The sequence below is a fragment of the Grampus griseus genome, assembly GCF_964374135.1.
Source record: "Grampus griseus genome assembly, chromosome: 7".
NCBI classification, from domain to species: domain Eukaryota; kingdom Metazoa; phylum Chordata; class Mammalia; order Artiodactyla; family Delphinidae; genus Grampus; species Grampus griseus.
The window spans coordinates 57,602,219-57,621,182 of NC_139001.1; the positions used below are offsets into that span (position 1 = coordinate 57,602,219).

The 18,964-nt window shown below is 33.2% G+C and overlaps 1 protein-coding gene across 3 annotated transcripts in view; it reads left to right on the forward strand.

The window, feature by feature from the left end:
• The window catches only part of ATF2 (activating transcription factor 2), a gene marked incomplete at its 3' end in the record, with an annotated part of 87,642 nt that extends 69,193 nt beyond the window's left edge, over positions 1-18,449 (forward strand). For all 3 annotated transcript variants that reach the window (XM_082657748.1, XM_082657747.1, XM_082657749.1), the window contains 3 exons: positions 770-976; positions 11,341-11,446; positions 15,844-18,449. In XM_082657748.1, the coding sequence (XP_082513874.1) occupies positions 770-976; positions 11,341-11,446; positions 15,844-16,070 (540 nt within the window). The remainder of the gene's footprint in view (positions 1-769; positions 977-11,340; positions 11,447-15,843) is intronic.
• Positions 18,450-18,964: the final 515 nt, after the last annotated feature.

Here is an 18,964-nt window from a genome sequence, read left to right on the forward strand (position 1 = left end):
GATGTTATTCTGTAGTCCTACACACTGGACTGTATCACTAGTGACTGAAGATTCCTGTCTCTGGCTGATCTGGCAGGGCAGGGGGACCAATTAAAATGAAAATCTAGACTCTGGGATTCTACCCACCAGGAAAATGAGCATTAATAATTATATGAACCTGACCCTTAGAAAAAGACTGATCCCAAATTTCAAAAACTGAAGAAGAGCTGAATACACTAAAATATGTATGTACTCTCAACTCCTTAATTTTAGAGAAACCAATTTTTAAAGAAAATTTAGAGATTTAATGCTATTTTTTATTTCAAAAATATCATAGAAAACATGGTTTCTCATAATGAATTTAAATAGGAAGTTATTTTTATTTTAGTACCTTAATAATTATCAAAGGATTGAATAATACCACAATGTTTGCTTAAAAGTACACTTGGAAAAATACAAGATGGAAAACTACAAGATCTGTACATGATCATTTGTATTGCATTTTAAATTTCTTTGTATTATTTCTATAAAAATGAAAATACTATACAAACTTTAAAGAATACATTCACTGTGATAGTTAATTAGTGAGAATCGTGTTTTAGCAATGCTCATTTATTTCAAGGAATTTGTTAAACCACAGGGTGATTTTCACATTGCTCTACAATATTGATGTATACAATGAGACTTAGAAAATAAAATTAGTGGCTCTCACCTTTGCCACCCTTTACTGCCTGTGTTAATTTAACCACTAGGTACAAATATAAAAAACTTTCATTTGTGTCTATTATAGGCTTCTCCAGCTCACACAACTCCACAGACCCAAAATACAACTGGTCGTCGAAGAAGAGCAGCTAACGAAGATCCTGATGAAAAAAGAAGGAAGTTTCTGGAAAGAAATAGAGCAGCAGCTTCAAGATGCAGACAAAAAAGAAAAGTTTGGGTTCAATCTTTAGAAAAGAAAGCAGAAGACTTGAGTTCATTAAATGGTCAACTGCAGGTATGGTGCATATATGTAAATTGTTTTATTTATTTATTTATTTTTAATAATTATGAACACACATTTTCCCTATTTTTTCCTAGTTAGCCATCCAGGCATTTTAGGACACAGTATTGGGTGTGTATGGAATATATAGTAAAGCGCAGATTTATAAACCTATTTGAATACCGAGATGAAGTAATATAAAATTTTCAACACTGATACAGTGAAGAAATTTTTAAATATAAGTGTTTACTTGTACAGTACAAAAGTACCTAAACTGTCTGGCTTAAACTTTATAAAGTTGTGATATAGCGTTCAAACAAAGAATCTCAAAATGTAAGATATTACTGGTATTTTACTTTTCTTATTTGTTGGTTTATATCACAACTATAAAGTTGCTGCAATTTGTAGTTTCTGTTTTTAGTTCTTTTGTTCTTTGAATTATAAATTTTGTTTTGTTTGTTTTATTTAAAGTGAATATAGTGCTCGTGAAAGGTGCCAGATTGACAGCTTTGGAAACTGAAGGACTCTAATTATCCACAGAACAGGTACAATATGGCCAGTGGCAATAAAAATCATTTCATAACTGCCCTGCCAGTGTGCCTCAGATACATTTCTTAGGAACCTTATGGGGTATGAAGGTTTAAGGCTCCTTCCTGTTCAGTCTTTGGTAAGATTTGCAATGATGGTATTGGGCAGCACTAAGTCTGTTTCCTTCCTTCTGTTTTTTCTTCCTTTTTTATTGTTGTTGTTAATGTTGTGAATATTCTCAAGTAAAATCTTCTAAAATACCAACTGATGAGCATCAACTAGAAAATTGATGTTAATGAACTGTAGTTGTTATTGGTCAACCTTCTGAGCTATCCATTCCTAGTTAAAAATGAATCTTCTGTGTAATCAGAATTGATGATGAGACCTGCTCTCTTCTTATATCTTTAAAGATGTCACCAATATAAGTGTCTTGTTAAATGCTTAGGAAGAAGCTTTTTAGCACCAGGTGTAGCATTTAATCTAATGTAAATTTTATAACAAAATTTTTTCATACGTGAGGCTGACATCTTTTAAACTCTATGTTGGGGGCTTCCGTGGTGGCTCAGTGGTTAAGAATCCGCCTGCCAATGCAGGGGACATGGGTTCAAGCCCTGGTCTGGGAAGATCCCACATACCGCGGAGCAGCTAAGCCCGTGCGCCACAACTACCCAAGCCTGCGCTCTAGAGCCCAAGAGCCACAACTACTGAAGCCTGAGTGCCTAGAGCCGTGCTCTGCAACAAGAGAAGCCACTGCAATGAGAAGCCCGTGCACCGCAACAAAGCGTAGCCCCCGCTCAAGGCAACTAAAGTAAGCCCACGTGCAGCAACAAAGACCTAATGCAGCCAAAAATAAATTTAAAAAAAAACTGCTGTGCTTTGAATATTGACATGTTAGCTTTAGGACAAATATAATTATTTCACAAAATTTACTTTTAACCATTTAGAACAAAATTAAACATGATTTACCATATCACAGAAACTTCAGATATGTACTTGTATACTAGGATATGTTAAGAAATAATATATTATCTGACAAATGAATTCTTATTCAAGAACTGTTTTCATAATGTTTAAGAAAAAAACTTGAATTTTTCTTCTTAAAGTGAAACAGATTATAGATACCATTTTATTTATATACTATAAATATGTCTATTATTTACCAGATTTCTCTGTTACAATATTAACTATCATCATTTAAATTTTTAAATGTTCATATTACATTAACAAAGTGATTTAGGAGGACCTATTTTTTTCTTTTCTGTTCTTAACTAACAAAATCATTCTTCTGAATGACTCGGCTATTTTACAGTTACGTGATGTTAAAGATATTTTTGTTAGCCTCAGTTATCTTATCCATAGAATAGAGATAATAATACTTGCTGGTCCTACTGCTGTGGGTTGTTACATACATCAGTGGAATTAGAATGTTTGCAGATATTTTTAAATATATTGATTTTAATAGGATAAATGTATCAGTATTTTAGTAATTTGGCTTATTATGCCTTTTTAAGAAGTAAAAATGTTTGAAAACTATAAAGCGGTATATAAGTATATGGTATTATTTTCATGGTATTGGACTTTATTTAGGTTGGGCCAGTTTCTGTTTTGACCCAAGGCATAGCAGTGTTAACAGCTTTTAATTAGACATTGCTATTTCTTTAATTATACTGCAGCACTGGTCACCATTATGAATAGCAGCAGTGCTTTATTATTTCAGAAAACCTTGGAAAATTCAGCATTCAAAATAAATGTAAAATTTACTTCATTGATCTCTTGCTTTTTCTACCATCCAAACTGATTAAAATATCATTATTGTAAATTGTGTTACATTTTTATATTTCCTAATTTGGGTAGAAATTTCTTGATTAGAGGAATAAAGGCAAGATTTATCACCTAGGTAAAAGTTACCTAACACTTTAGTTTTGAAGCAAGTGTGAAACTTTTACTTTTTTTTTTTTAAGACGTTATTTATTTATTTATTTGGCTGTGTCGAGTCTTAGTTGTGGCATGTGGGATATTCGTTGCGGTACGCGGGATCTTTCCTTGCAGCACACGGGCTTTTCTAGTCGTGGCATGTGGGCTCCAGAGCATGCAGGCTCAGTAGTTGCAGCACACAGGCTCTCTAGTTGTGGCGCGCAGTCTCTAGAGCTTAGTTGCCCCGTGGCATGTGGGATTTTAGTTACCTGAAGAGGAATTGAACTTGCGTCCCCTGCATTGGAAGGCGGATTCTTAACCACTGGACCACCATGGAAGTCCCAAAATTTTTAAATGGAAGTCAAATTCAAGAAATCACTAAGTTAAACTCTACAGTTGAACATAACTTTAGTTAATACCTCAAATTACAAACAGAACCAGTAAAGTCAGTATATGTTTTAAATTGAGGTATAGTTGATGTATAATATACACTTATATAAGTTTTGGTGTACACATCGTGATTCACAATTGTTAAAGGTTATACTTCATTTACACTTATATAAAATATTGACTATATTCCTTGTGCTGTACAATATATCCTTGTAGCTTATTTATTTTATATATAGTAATTTTTACCTCTCAATCCCCTACGCCTATCTCGCCCCTCCCCTCTTCTCTCTCCCCACTGGTAAGCTCTGTTTTTCTCAATATCTGTTTCTTTTTTGTTATATTTACTAGTTTTGTTTTTTAGATTCCAGATATAGATGATATCCTACAGTATTTGTCTTTCTCTAATTTATGTCACTAAGCATAAAAATCAGTATTTTTAATCATTAATAATTGAGTGATGATGGCATCATGGTTAGATAAGAAAGTGTTCTTAGTTTTAGAAATGCATACCAAAATATGAAGATAGGTGAAATGATGTGTTATCAGGGATTTTTTTTAAAAAAACACTTGTGCAAAAAAGAAAGAGAATAAGGTCCTTCTGCATGTATTAACCTGGAAAAATGTCTGTAATATATTATTATGGGCAAAAAGAAAGTTGCTGGAAACCGTCCAATGTCCATCAATAGATAAATTGTGGCATATACATCCAATGGAATATTTTTCAGCCGTAAAAAGGAGTGAAAGTACAATGTGGATGAACCTCAAAATGTTATGCTTAAGTGAAAGAAGCCACACACAAAGTCATGAATTATATGACTCCATTTATATGAAATATCTAGAACAAATGAATCCATAGAGACAAAATGCAAATGTAGTTTCCAGAGACTGGTGGGGAGGAGGAAATAGGCAGAAACTGGTTAATGGATAAGGGGTTTTACTTTGAATGGACAGATAGAGGGTGGTGGTAACCCAACATTGCAGATGTACTAAACCGTACTGGTTCAGTGTACTGAACCGTTCACTTTAAAATGGTTAATTCTATATTATGGAAATTTCACCTCAATAAATTAAAGTTGCATACTAAAATGTGTAACATAATTCTTTTTCATTAATGAAAGGTTTATAGTTAGATGGATAAATGTGTAGGTATGGAAGTCAGTATAGAAATGATTCTTTAAATAGAAGTAAAATTTTAAGAATGACATGTACCAGCTTGTAACAGTGAGGAAGAGGGGGTTGGAAAGCATGGGTGGTTTGGGAAGAAAGGGTACCTCAATTATGACTTTATTGTTTCAAGTGGATATATGATTTTTTTGGTTGTTAGTTATTTGTCAAATAAAATAAAAACAGTTCTTAAAGAGTAAGTGACACATTCTAGTTTTCAGAGTATGAAGAGTTAATGTGCTTATAATAGATTCTGGAGAAAAATTTCATTCGGTTCGCCAACAGCAAAACGGTTAACTGTGAAGAACAGAATGACTTGTAAAGAAAATTGAATGTCAAAGAAATAATTAAACTCTATGTGAAAACATTCATCAATTCTACATTTCCTTAATAATCCTTCACGTGACATACAGGCTTAGCTGATCAGTGTAGTGGGCAGTAATGACCCATGGTTGCTTACATATTATATATAATAAAAGGTTTAATGAGTGTTGAGGTGTGACTCTTCATATTTTTACCAAATATATATTAGGTTTCAAAGAAAATACTAATTATTCAACCTTATTGCCCCACTCACTGAATTTAGTTATATTTTAGCTTTCTAGAGTCATTGCTTTAAAAGAGCAATTTTATCAAATTGTATTAGATACATTTGTGGTCATCTAGACGAAGAATTGGATACTGTTGGTTATAAACTATTATATTTTTAAAGGTAATATATGATTTTTGTCTTTTACTTGAAATGGTTTTAACCTCGTTATGTCTTTGTCTTTCAGCTATACTCATCTTGGGGGTTAGTTTTCAGTTTAGAATTTCAGCGTTTCCTTTATGAACAAAAGGCTGACTCTTCTCTTTACTAATAGGAGCTCCTTAACAATCTGTGGATAAAACTTGGAGAGTTTGTTGTGGATTTTGCTTTTAAAACTTAGGTATTGCAAAATGTGTGTGGAGTGGAAGCTCAGTAAATTAATGGAAGCATTCTTTGATAGCAGGATATGTGAGGAGTTTTCATTCATAAGATAATATGGAAAAGGTTTTGCTTATTGGTCCATTGACTTAAGGGGAATGGGATCAAATATTTTATTCCTGGTACCTAAACGATATTTAACTTTAGTATTTATCACCCGAAATAGAAAGGAATGGCAGAAGTTGGGAGATGGTATACAATATCTGTTTAATTCCTGAAAAAAAATAGAACTGTTTTCCTTTTCCCCCCTGAGTTTTTCACTATATTCTAGAGGGGGGAAGGTAATAGTGATGCCACCTCTACCTCATGCATTTTATTCTGAGTACTTCTTTTTACTAGCCTTTACTAAAATCTTCCCAAGCCTTTACTTCCCCATCTGTCAAACTCATAGAATAAGTACTATTTTTGAAGATCAAACGAGAGAGGTAATAGAAAAGTATGTTGTAATTACACTATGCAAATGCTAATTATTTATTATTCATTCTGTCATTAAGCATCTACTGTGTGCAGGGCATGTTATTAGACACAGGATAGAACAGTGAAAAAAGACATTGTCCTTAACACTTGCAGAATTTGTGGTCTGGCAGAGAAGACAGATGTGAAACAAGTAATTAAAGTATGAGAATAGGAAAAGAGTCATTCCCATTAATTTTGCAGAATATTTGCAAAATATTATGAACCCTGTCATCTTTTTTTCTGTTGTTGAAAATAAAAATTAAAGAACTATTCTGTTTTCAAGTATAAGGTTTTGCATCCATGACAACCCTTAAAACTTGTGGTGGGAAGTTAAGATATTTAATCATTGATTTTTGTGAAGACTGGCTTATCTTTAGCAATGAGAAATTCCCCAAAGAAGAAACTATCCAATATTATTTCTTTAATTTGGGGGGTAGTAGCTGAACTAGAAAGTCAAAGATCATGAATTTATGGAGTACCTGGTCATCAATCTGTGGCCAAATATCAGTGAAAAATTTTGACTGATTAATCAATTAGCTATCCTGTCATTATTTCATCAGGCTGATGTGCTTCAGACAGACTGTTAAAAAAATATATTATTTGTTCATCAGTATGTAATTAACCTTTGACTAGATACAAATAGAGTAGAGCAATGGTATAGACAGTGCCAAAATAATTACATTTTCTTTTAGACCATAATCATAATTTTCTTCAGCATCTACTTTATCTTACCAAATACACTTTTCTTTGACAAAAATATCAGTAATTGCTCACATCTGAATGGGACTTTAATGTTTTCCAAATGTTTCCGTGTCTCTTATTTCACTTTATCTTCAGAATGATCCGGGAAGACAGTTAACATATTCTGCAAATATACTAAATAACAAACTAACCAGAAAGGCTTTGGAGGCTAAATCCAATTATAATCCAATCTAAAATAATCCTCAGATAGTAGAGGTATAAATATTTCTTTTTTCATTTAATATTAATTCTGTTTGTTTATGGCTTAACAAGTATCCCCTCCAGATTCACTTTGGCTTAAGCAAACTGGTTTTATATATTTATATAAATACAAATATAGATAGATAGATAGATAGATAGATATGGTCTGTTACGGCTTTCTTTTTTTTTTTTCATTCTGAGGTCTCTCCATAGAATCTTCAGGACTCTTATTATATGTATGGAGGCTTTTGTCTCTGATTCTACCTGTCTTCCGATCTTTCTTTGTCAAAACATTTCAGAGTTAAAGTCATGATTTATGTAACTACCTTATCTAAATATTGTCTATATTTATGTTTAAGTCCTTTCCTTTATACATACGGGTATGAGACTATAATTCTTGAATGTTTGGATTAATTTGTTGAATTTTGCTACATTTTATCAAACGATTTTAAAAATGCTGGCCGGGCTTTGGCAAACTCCTACAATTCTGCCTAATGTAAAGGTTATATACCATAATGAGCCTCCTGTTTTCAACCTCTGCTTGCCCTGATCTTGACCACAAGCTTATGCTCACACTTAGGGCTCTACAGCTCAACTAAATCCACTTCCTTCAAGGTTTGGCCTTCTCTTATTCCTAATCAGCACTCTACCTGTGTGCTTTGCAGTATTTCTGACAGTCCCAATTCTTTGCTAGCAACCATGTCCCATTTGCTGCTTTCAGTCTAGTGCTTGATACCAGTTTTTAAAGAAATTGAATATTAGGATACAATAATAATACAAACTATTGATTTAATTTAACCTTTCAATCAAAAATCACTTGAGCTTCAGGATTACCATTAGGAAAATCTCTTACCATTGTACAACATTTTAGATCAGGATGATGTAAAAAATTAGACTAAATTTGTATTGAGCATAGCTTGAGTTTGTTGGGGTTTTTTTTCTTACAATTTCTGTCATTTAAAAGGTGTAGGGGGAAAATTGGGTTTTTGAATTTTGGATGAAGACTAGCATATTTGTGTACTGTTATCACTTAGGTATTATATAAATTATAATGTTAAAACGGTTTTATTTTCAATTTTCTCCTCTCTTCCAGTTTTTTTCCTTCCCCAAGTTGTTTGCTCTGTTAAGTGTGACTCCAATTAAATTCAGTTAACACAAATATAAGTAAGTTGTTGTAACAGGAATCAAATACCTTACCTCTGAAGTCCTTAATGTTCATTACCCATTGTTAGCTAGTGGCATCTTTAGTTTCTTCACTTGTCAATGGACCAGGAAGTCTAATTAGATGAACAACCAAAACACCACCAACTGTTGTTTGAATATAGAAACTGATATTCCATTCCATCAGTTTCAAACCTGTCATTTAAAGAGAGATTTTAAATGTATACATTTAATTTTGAGTGCATAGGAATATTGTTTTATTGGTTAATCCCCAGAATTATTTAAATCAACTATTTTGTATCAGATTATCAACTTGTAACTGCTCAGCAATTTTATCTAATACAGCATTTTGTTTCATAATATGGTTTATAATGAATGTCCATATAGAGTATTTAGTTGAGAAGGCATTTGTGATTTTTAAAATTCTGTAATTGAGGTGATGCTATTAAACACGCCAATTTTCATTTTCTGACTGAGAAAATTAACAGTGTGACTATGTTGGTGAGGTTGTTGGCAATAAATAATGAAATTAGGACCCCTGACCAGTTTTATATTATTCAAGCTATTTCATTTCACCTTCTTTGGTGTTTTTTACTCCCTGAAAATAGATTTTAGAGAAGACCATGGTAATTCTGTGTACTCAGTCTGTGCCAGGCTGTGGGCTATGCTCTGGGGATACAAAAAGCAAGATAATCCCTGCCCTTGAGAAACCTCAGTCTGGCAGAGGTGGCAAATAAGTAAACTAAAAATTACAATCCAGTGTGATAAGTACTATGTAAATACACACATACAAACACACATACAATACATACATGTATATACGGCTGTGGGAGCACAGAAATTGACACCTAACTTTTCCTATGCATATTTGTACTGAGTTGACGCTTAAAGATGAGTGAAATAATTAGCAAGGCAAAAAGGTTTTCTAGATGGAAGCAACAGTATATATTTAGTTAGCCATATGAAATTTCTATTTTTATAGGTCAAAATGATTAAATATTGATTATTAGGTTCAAACTAGTGAGAAGGGTGGTCACAGGTACCAGATTATAAAAGATTGTGTATTCTTGACTAAAAATACATATCCAGCCCTATTTCATATTATAAAAATTAATGAGCGAAACTTGTAGATGTGAATCTCAAAATCAAGCTGACACAGCAGAGAGAGAAACTTTTTTTTGGATAATATACGTTGGATTATTCATAATATGGGTTCCCATAAATAGTGTCATTAATAAAGAGCTATAATTAGCGGTATTGACACTAATGACAAGTTCAGTATTCCATAGAAATTAGTTTTCTAAATAACAGCTTGTTTTTTAAAGCAAACTTTTAACCTTTTCTTTTTGTACTTTAATCACTATACACCCATTTTTGTCTCAAATACAATATTCTAAACATAATTTAACCTTTTTATGAATGGTTCAGAGTTCTTGTAAGCATCAAGAACAAGCATTTGTTCTGTGCTTTAATACAGTGTTGCAGTTTATTGTTATTGGGGTGTGAGGAACTATTTGACCCGACAGACTTGCCTTTGGATTGCTTAACTTTTATTCTTTTGATTTGTATGTTTCTGTCATTGATCACTTAAGGAGGCGTAATGAGTCTAATCTACTAAAGTATTTTACCTTCAGCTTTCTGGTTAAGAGACTGAGGGATGGAAAAAGAAGTGCTTGAGCTTTTATATACACCTTTTTTTGCTGTATTTCATTTAGTTTTGGGTTCATGGATAAAATGTGAATGGTTAATGTAAGTCCAAATAAGTAGAGGTGTTTGTAAGTTAAGATCTTTTAATGTTACCAATTTATTAAATTCATATTATTTCTAACTCTTGAGTATTGGTAATTATCACTAATTTATGTGTTAATATTTGGGGGTGACCCAAAGGAATTAATTGGACTCTCTCAATTTGGAACTTTTACATAGAATCTATCAGATTAATGCATCCAAAACAAAGACTGAACTGCTCATTCTGTGATAAGGAGTAGGATAGATCACCATTGATTTATCAGATTTAAATTTAGATGTGTACAAATGGCCTAGGTCAAAGGCAGTTAAGCCATTTCAACATTACATCTGCTTTCACTGGTTCCGTGTCCAACACAATGCCTTGCGATGCATTTTAGGTATCCATGATTCTTTGGTTGTTTGTGTTTTCCCCTATGGAGCTTTTCCTAGTTTCTAGAAAACTGCTTAACTTAGTTTCCAGGACAAAATTTTTACTTCCAAGTGAATAGAGTCAGTGAAATTTTATTCTGACTCCCCTTATACTTCTAATTGTTCAAATAATCAAAAAGAGCATGTGGGCTTCCCTGGTGGCACAGTGGTTGACAGTCCGCCTGCTGACGCAGGGGACACCGGTTCATGCCTCGGTCCGGGAAGATCCCACATGCCGCAGAGTGGCTGGGCCCGTGAGCCATGGCCACTGAGCCTGCGTGTCCGGAGCCTGTGATCTGCAACGGGAGAGGCCGCAACAGTGAGAGGCCCACGTACTGCAAAAAAAAAAAAAAAAAAAAAAAAAAAACAGAAAAAAAAGAGCATGTAACGTGTAAAAAATACCTTTGATAGGTAACCTGTAGTATATAAGCAGTCACAAGGCAAATGATAATGTAAAAAGTAACTTTGAAATATGCTATCCAGTTGTGGTGTTAAATTTTTATGTAAGTTTCAGGGTCTATATAAATGCTAAAATATAAAAGCTAATGTATAATGATTAAACATTTAAACAGCATATTTTGTTTATTCCTTGGTGTTCTTTTAAAGATGTCCAATTTTCATATCTTAATCTTCACTTGTGTTAAACAGTAAAAATTGTTAGTCTGAGGCTGGTAAGGTACATAAGTTGTTTCTTCCCCAGAGTGAAGTCACCCTGCTGAGAAATGAAGTGGCACAGCTGAAACAGCTTCTTCTGGCTCATAAAGATTGCCCTGTAACCGCCATGCAGAAGAAATCTGGCTATCATAGTGAGTAATGTTCCATTACCTATAGCCTTAGGCTACATCAGTGAAATACTGCCAGAGTGAACCAAGCTACCATTAAAAAAGTGGAGACTGCAGTTCTGATATTTAATGTTAAATATCAGAAGTTCTGCAAGTTTATTATGGAATGGGGGATATACTTAGAATCTAGAGTTTTAAAGTTTTCCTACTTCTAGCTTTTTTCTAGAGATTACTATAAATAAAATGGGTTGGTTAATAATTTAAAGTATAGTGTAAGTACTGATGATACTTTGTTTATATTCTCAGAGTAATACTTTTCTTGGACTGACATAGTGAAACACTACTTTTCTAGCCTCCGTTTAGTAATTTTTTTTGTCTTCACTTAATCTGTAGCACATCCCATTGTTCTTTCTTAGATATCAGCATTGTGCAATTTTATTGTTCTGAATCTTTAGATTGAGTCTTCTAGTTAGTCATAAAAATGCTAAAATAGAACAGTATTTAAATTATTTGCTTGTAAGTTTCCTTTTAAATATTTACCTTCAAAATGAGGTTCTTCTGTTTTCAGCATTTTAGAAGTTAATTGTGCTTTTCCTTCTTGTAATGTCCTTTTTTGATAAGGTGCACAATGTTGGAACCAGCTGTTACTCTTGAATAAATGGCCAATTCTGTCCGTCGTACACAAATTTGTAACAAATAACAGAGCTGGGAATGCATTAGGCAACATTCATAATATATAACCCACAGCTTTCATTTTTATGATTTAGTGATATTTCAGGATATTTGTAAATGTGAAAATTGTTTCAACCATATGTATCCACTTCGTTTTAATTTGCCAGTGTCAGTAATTCAAAAGAAAGAAACATTTTGTATTGGATGCAAACAGTTCCTCAGGTGCTCACGATAAAACTTAATGGCCACCATCTTTACTTGTACTCATTGTAAGCAGTTTCATCAGAATGGGCAATATTTTTTAATTTAAAAGATTCAGTAGATTGAGCAACTCTCTGTTGCCATATATATTTAGAACATTGATTTTTGTCAGTTTTGAGCAAATAAATCTCAGTCCTTTGATATCTAGTCATTTTGACAGGATTGTGAAACACATTGTGGAGTAAATTGAAACTGTATAGAAATATGTTTGGGGTTTGTATTAACAATGATTGCTGCAGGGATGAGGCCATTATGGCTCCCATCTGACTTAACAACATAATTTCCTTTAGAAGTTACTGAGTTCAGCATTATGCATACATGATTTTCTTAACAAGAGAGCTCTCTTGAATTTTGATAGTTCAGAAAGAAATATACAAGTGATACTATAAAATTAGAAGGAAAATTAACTCTTAAATTGCATTCAGTTTTAAATTATCTTCAATTTTTTAATCTTAGTTAATTTATTGGATAACCCCAACAGTTTTATCCCTGTTATCCAGGCAGTATATGCTCAGCAAATGCAAGCCAATTTTTTATTTTAAGCAATAAAGATATTTTTAAGTGTATATATGTATGGTTTTATATGCTATATCCTCAAACTGACTGAAAATCTAGATTAATAAGTTTTTAGTGAAGGTATACGAGGTTGTGAAAATGTAAGAAATGAATAAGACATTTTTGGGTTTGGGAACAGTTCCTATCTTTTATCCTGTCCGGTTATCTAGATAATCATATTGACTGAGGTAAGTATAGTTCTTGCATAAAATTAGTTCTCTTCAGCTCTTGGGAGATAATTGGACTTTGTAGAAATTTCAAATTTTTTATTTTCAAATTTGAAGTCTTTGGGAAAAATCTGACTTCTCTGTTTTTAATAGTCAAGGTAAATACAAAGATTGTTTAAGTAAATGTTTAAATCTTGGAGAAAATGTGGAGAAATTCACAAATACCTAACACTATTCATCACATTGTAGCACATAGCAGTTGCTAATAGTGGTGAGCTATAATACTAGTTAACTCAAAACATTGTATATAGAAAACTAAGGTTTAGTAGAAACTAAGGAATCTTACAAAATCTTGCAGGTAAAGGTGACACTATAAAGTCACACAGTCATAGGGTCTCTTTTTTAACACTGGGAAGTCCCACGTCCTAGGAAACCCCTCAGTCATGGGAAAACCGTGACAGTTGTTGACCTTAAGGGTCAAGTAGTATATAAAATGAGAATGAAAATATGAAAACATTTTTAATGTTTGGGTTCCTTGAAGAGTAAAACATAAGAGTAATCTTATTGCCATTAATTCATATTCTGTAGATCTCTGGGCATAATTAACATTGTATTATAGTTGTTGCTGTAATCCTAAATGGGAAGAAAAGCTTATTGGGCCCAAAATTGTGAGCTTATATTTTCATTAATGAAAATATGTATAAACATTGGTGGAACTTCAGAGAGAGTGAATTGTCAAACAGCTGATTTCTTTTAAGTAGGGCCAAAAATGACTCTGTGAGTGCAGTAAGATCTCTTGTATCTTTCTAGAGCTTGTGATTATATTAGTAATTTTTCTCCCCTTACCATCTAGAACTGGACATAGGTGCAGCTGTATCACATTATAAAGGTATTTTATACATAAAATTTATAATTACATAATTTATAAGTGAGTACCTGCTTCTTTGTACAGCCTAAAGATTTGTTTTACCAAATTCTGAAAGCCTGGAGGTAGATAAGCACTTGTCCCTTACAACTTAACTGTTTCATTTTGAGTCATCGCCTCCACAATATATTTACATTTCCTTATACCGCTCATCACAGATCAGCCTCTTTATTTCTGAAAGCTGTTATATCCCTAGAACGTAACATTGAAAGGACATTTTGTTGTCATGTTGAATAGTGGTGAAATAGAGGGCTTTTTACTGTTCTCTCTAGTTAAACTGTCATTTGCCAGTGTTTTCTGTGAATGTATAACAATTGTATTGGCTATATAACTGAATTGTAAATATTTTATAACATTCATTATTGCTTGATCAGAACAGTATCCCTTCTGCTTTATATAATTTTAAAAAGGATTACTGATTGTGCTTTTTTTTTTTTAACTGCATCTTGAGGTCAGATTTTTATCCAGTGGTGTAGTTTTGCATTTAAAGCAGAGTTATAGAGAGGGTGAGATTCTATCACATTAAAATTCTGTAAGAGCTACTATATTTCAGAAAACCCTCAAAATGAAGAATTTTATTTGAACTAGAGTTGTACTTGCCAGATTCCTCCCCCTCTATCTTCTACATTACAAATCATGGGGTAAGTCCTACTTCATGGGGTCCACAGTCTTTTAATAGTTGACTTTCAGAATGAGCACCTGGCCATCAGTAAGCAGGCCAGTATGTATTGTCAGATTTGATAGGAAGCCAGCTTATTATAGTTCTAAACACTAAATAAAAATTATTTTAGAGTGTTCAGAAAGAAACAAAGCTAAACAGTACTGTTTAGGGATATATACCTATTTGGTAAAACTTCAAAGAAAAAACAAGGGAATGGTAAAAGAAATACTTACCAGAATGGTGATTGCCTTTGGTGAAGAGAGGAGCCTCCAAGAAGCACGAGTGTTACTAGCAATTTTCTCTTTAAGTTGGGGGCTGGGTTCACAGGTGTTCATGCTATCATTGTGTCTCATAACTTGCGTACACTATAATTATTTGTGTGTGTTGTACTTATCAGATTTTTCACTAAATGAAATTATTGGATTAATAAGAAAGTTGAAGATTTGTTATTAAAGCCTAAACAATGGTAGATATATTTTCATTAATATTTAGAATGCCCTTTCCTGAATATCTTTCCAATTACAGTATCTTGAGTTTTATATGGATTTTTATTTGAATCTCAATTAATTCATGCAACTATAACAGCTGGTGGCATTTAGATTCTAAATATTGCTTATTCTCAAGTGTGTGCATCATTAGAATCAGGTGTTATAATCATCCATTGCTGCCTTAGATGGAAAGTCAGCCAGAATAAAAATAGTTCTGCAGAGGGAATTATTTGAAGATATAATTTGTATGTTAGCATTCATTTTGTTTATGCATATGGTTATAAATTTTTTAATCTTTTAATAAGAATGGCGTGTAGGCAAACAGACTGGTTTTGTTAAATGTGTTGCTGGGGTAAGTGTTTGATTATATCTATAAGAGACCTATCTCCCAAATTCCCACCCAATTTTCTTCCTTAACACTATTTAGCAAATAATTCTTCAGCTCTCTTTTATGTGGCACTGGGCATTGAGGTGTTTCCATGTGCATGCTTGTGCCTTGTTTAGCCTGTACAGACAAAATTGCCTACTTCATGACTTCTAGCCACCTTTCAGTTACTCAATTCCAGTCATACCAACTTCTCTAAACTGATTCTGTAAAATGCCATCTAACTTTTTATTCTGTGCATTGACTCAACCTGATAAATTCTTACAACTATTTTAAGAAACTGAGTAGTTTCCTTTTTTCCACTCAGCTGCTGATAAAGATGATAGTTCAGAAGACCTGTCAGTGCCGAGTAGTCCACATACTGAAGCTATACAGCATAGTTCTGTCAGCACATCCAATGGAGTCAGTTCAACTTCCAAGGCAGAAGCTGTAGCCACTTCAGTCCTCACGCAGATGGCGGACCAGAGTTCAGAGCCTGCGCTTTCACAGATTGTCATGGCTCCTTCCTCCCAGTCACAGCCCTCAGGAAGTTGATTAAAAACCTCAGTGCAGCAGTTTTAGATACTCATTAGTGACTTCAAAGGGAAATCAAGGAAAGACCAATTTCCATTTATGCGAAGTCTGTGGTTGTAAATTTTTTTTTTTACTTGAAATTAAATTTGGCTCTAAAGTTGGTGTAGCAGCAGTTGATGATCAGACTGAACAACAACAGTTTTTAGTCTCTGGAAAAAGACTGATTTTGCTTTTTTTATAAATATTGTTAGATTTATTCTTTTTTCTGTGCTCAATGTGTAAATTGTATTATAATTCATTGTGGTTTATTTCACTTTTAATTTTGTGGTGTTTTAATAAATGGGGGTGTTACTGAATCTCTCTTCCCACTTCCATTTCTTTTGACCACCTCTTAACCCTCAACTGTGATGGTAGTATTGTTATATCATTTATACCAAAGTTCTGCATAGTCCCTATTGACTTTGTAGTGTTAACAAGGTCATAAAGCACTAGCAAGAAAAATATAGAAATTTGCTTTTAATCTTTTTGCCTTTTATTTTGCACATTATGCAAAAGGAAGAACATTATCGAACACTTTTTAAGTGAGTGAAACATGGTAAAAGACATACAGTGCTTTTATGCACACTTAAACTAAATGAAGATCAGTAACAGTGCGTTTCCTTTTTTTTTAAGATTTTAAGTAGGCATGAATTTTGGAATCCTTTATCATTTCAAAAATGACTTTTTTAAGGCTTAAATTCAGTATTTTAAACCCTATGTTTTGAGACTAACAAAATATGAAATTATATAATGTACAATACAGGGTTATCAGATATCTAATAATTTTTTGAAATTAGTTTTTTGTTTTGTTTTGTTTTGTTTTGTTTTGCAGATTTCAGGTTTCAAACTGAGAAGTTTATGCATAATCAAGTAAGGTATGGTTGCCAGAAAAGCCTAAAAATTACTACTTAGAAAATTTAAGACTGTTTACCCCCATTGTCTTGTACTTGCAAGTTAACTTGTACTTATTCTTGTGAAAGCACTGTCATCTTTTAGTAGCAAATTTTGATAACATTTCTCGTGGGAAAAAAATCAGTATCTATCTTTAGAACAATGTAATTATAATATGGGAAACGAGTGAGTGAGAGAGAGTGTGTGTGTGTGTGTGTGTGTGTGTGTGTGTGGCGTGTGTGTGTGCGTGTGTGTCTTTCAGTAGTTCATGCCAGCAATCTTTGCTTGAATGTTTAACGATGCCTTCAGTGTGATGCTGGCCAATAGATGATTGCAATTTAAGATGTCATTACTGTGCAGGCTTGGATAACTAACATTCCATGATGTAGTTTGTTTCTGATGAGATGATTGTAGGTACACTTTTCTCATTATCCAGTCATCTGTGGGATACTGAGTTTTCTAATGTGCCATTATCTATTTTTATTCTGCAGTTATGTTCAAAATACAGTACAATATTTTAAAATAGACAAAATTGTTAAAAAATAAAAATGTAGTAGACGTGTGTAAGAAAACTTTGTAAAATAGTTATGAGTCCTCCCCAGTAGCAACTTCTGGCATTCGAGCAGGATCCATTATGTAAATATCTGTCATGCATTTATAATAAGTTGTGTAGTTTGTTCTGCATCCATACTACACTGTTTGCTAAAGTCTCAGTGCCATCTCCTAATGAGACTGACATTTTAAAAACCGGTATGGAATATCCTTGGTAATTCAAGGAAATATTCCACTTGCCTAAGTTCCAAACTGGGAAACGTTCAGATTATACAAATGACATTTCAGGACTTTTAATTATGAAGATAATAGGAATTTTATTGTTTGGCTTATTAAAAATACCATTTTGGGTTGATAATCCTACTTCTAAAATTTTTTTATTTTTAACTGATTTTATAATTTTCCAGTAATCAATTTCTAATCATGATTTTGCCATAGTTATGCTAAGGAGTTGATCTCAAAGGCACAAAATATGAAAATATATCTCAAAGGCTGTTTTTTATTGTAGTTTGGATGGATTAGGAAAAGCCTCTGTTTTTCACTCTCCTGGGTCATTCAGTGCATTTTCGTTAAATTTTATTATTTATGCAAGTTAAAAGTTCTTTGGTAACAGGAATTCTTGCAACTGTAAAATAAAACTACATAGATGTAAGAAGTCATGTAAACAGTTAATGAGCTTATTACCAAGGTTAGCAAAACTTTCATTGTAAATCAGTCTGTACTCAGCAAATAAAAGTCATTATTAGTTGTATAAACACAAATTCCATTTTGACTTTCAGGATGTCACACTACTTCTGTACCTAGCATTTTGAGTCCTTATATTTGCAATGTTACCCAAACTGTACTATTTTCTTTTATGTGCAGTTTGCATGAGTAAACCATCAGAGAATAAATTTTATCTTTAAATTATGTTCATAATTTGCTTGTTCTTACCTATCCTTCATAAGGTAACATCACCTGATAATGATGTTTTTCTCCTTCAGGGTGTTTATTACCTGAGAAGAACCTGATATTCTTTTTATTTCTGTGATAAAATTCATTCCTTCTCAAAGAAGACCTTTCAGCTGCAAGGGTGTTCAGGCCTCTTTCCTCTTCTCTGAATTCACTTTAAGCCTCGTTCATACAAAATGAACCTTTAATCTATGTCTCCAGCCCAGAATATTGCCTGAGCCACACACGGATGCACCAGCCTTCGGTTTATCTTAGTGACTGCCTGACAAAACATAGAGTATCTTCAATACTGAACTCTAATCTTCCCTCGCCCTACCTTCAAACACACTGCTCCCATAATGTTTCATAAATCAGTTGATTACAACTCTGTCCTTCCAGTTGCTTAAATCAGAACCACCTTGATTCCTCTCTTTTCTCACAACCCGCGTCCAAGACATCGGGAAATACTGTTTGCTTTACCTTCAGAGTAATACAGAATTCAG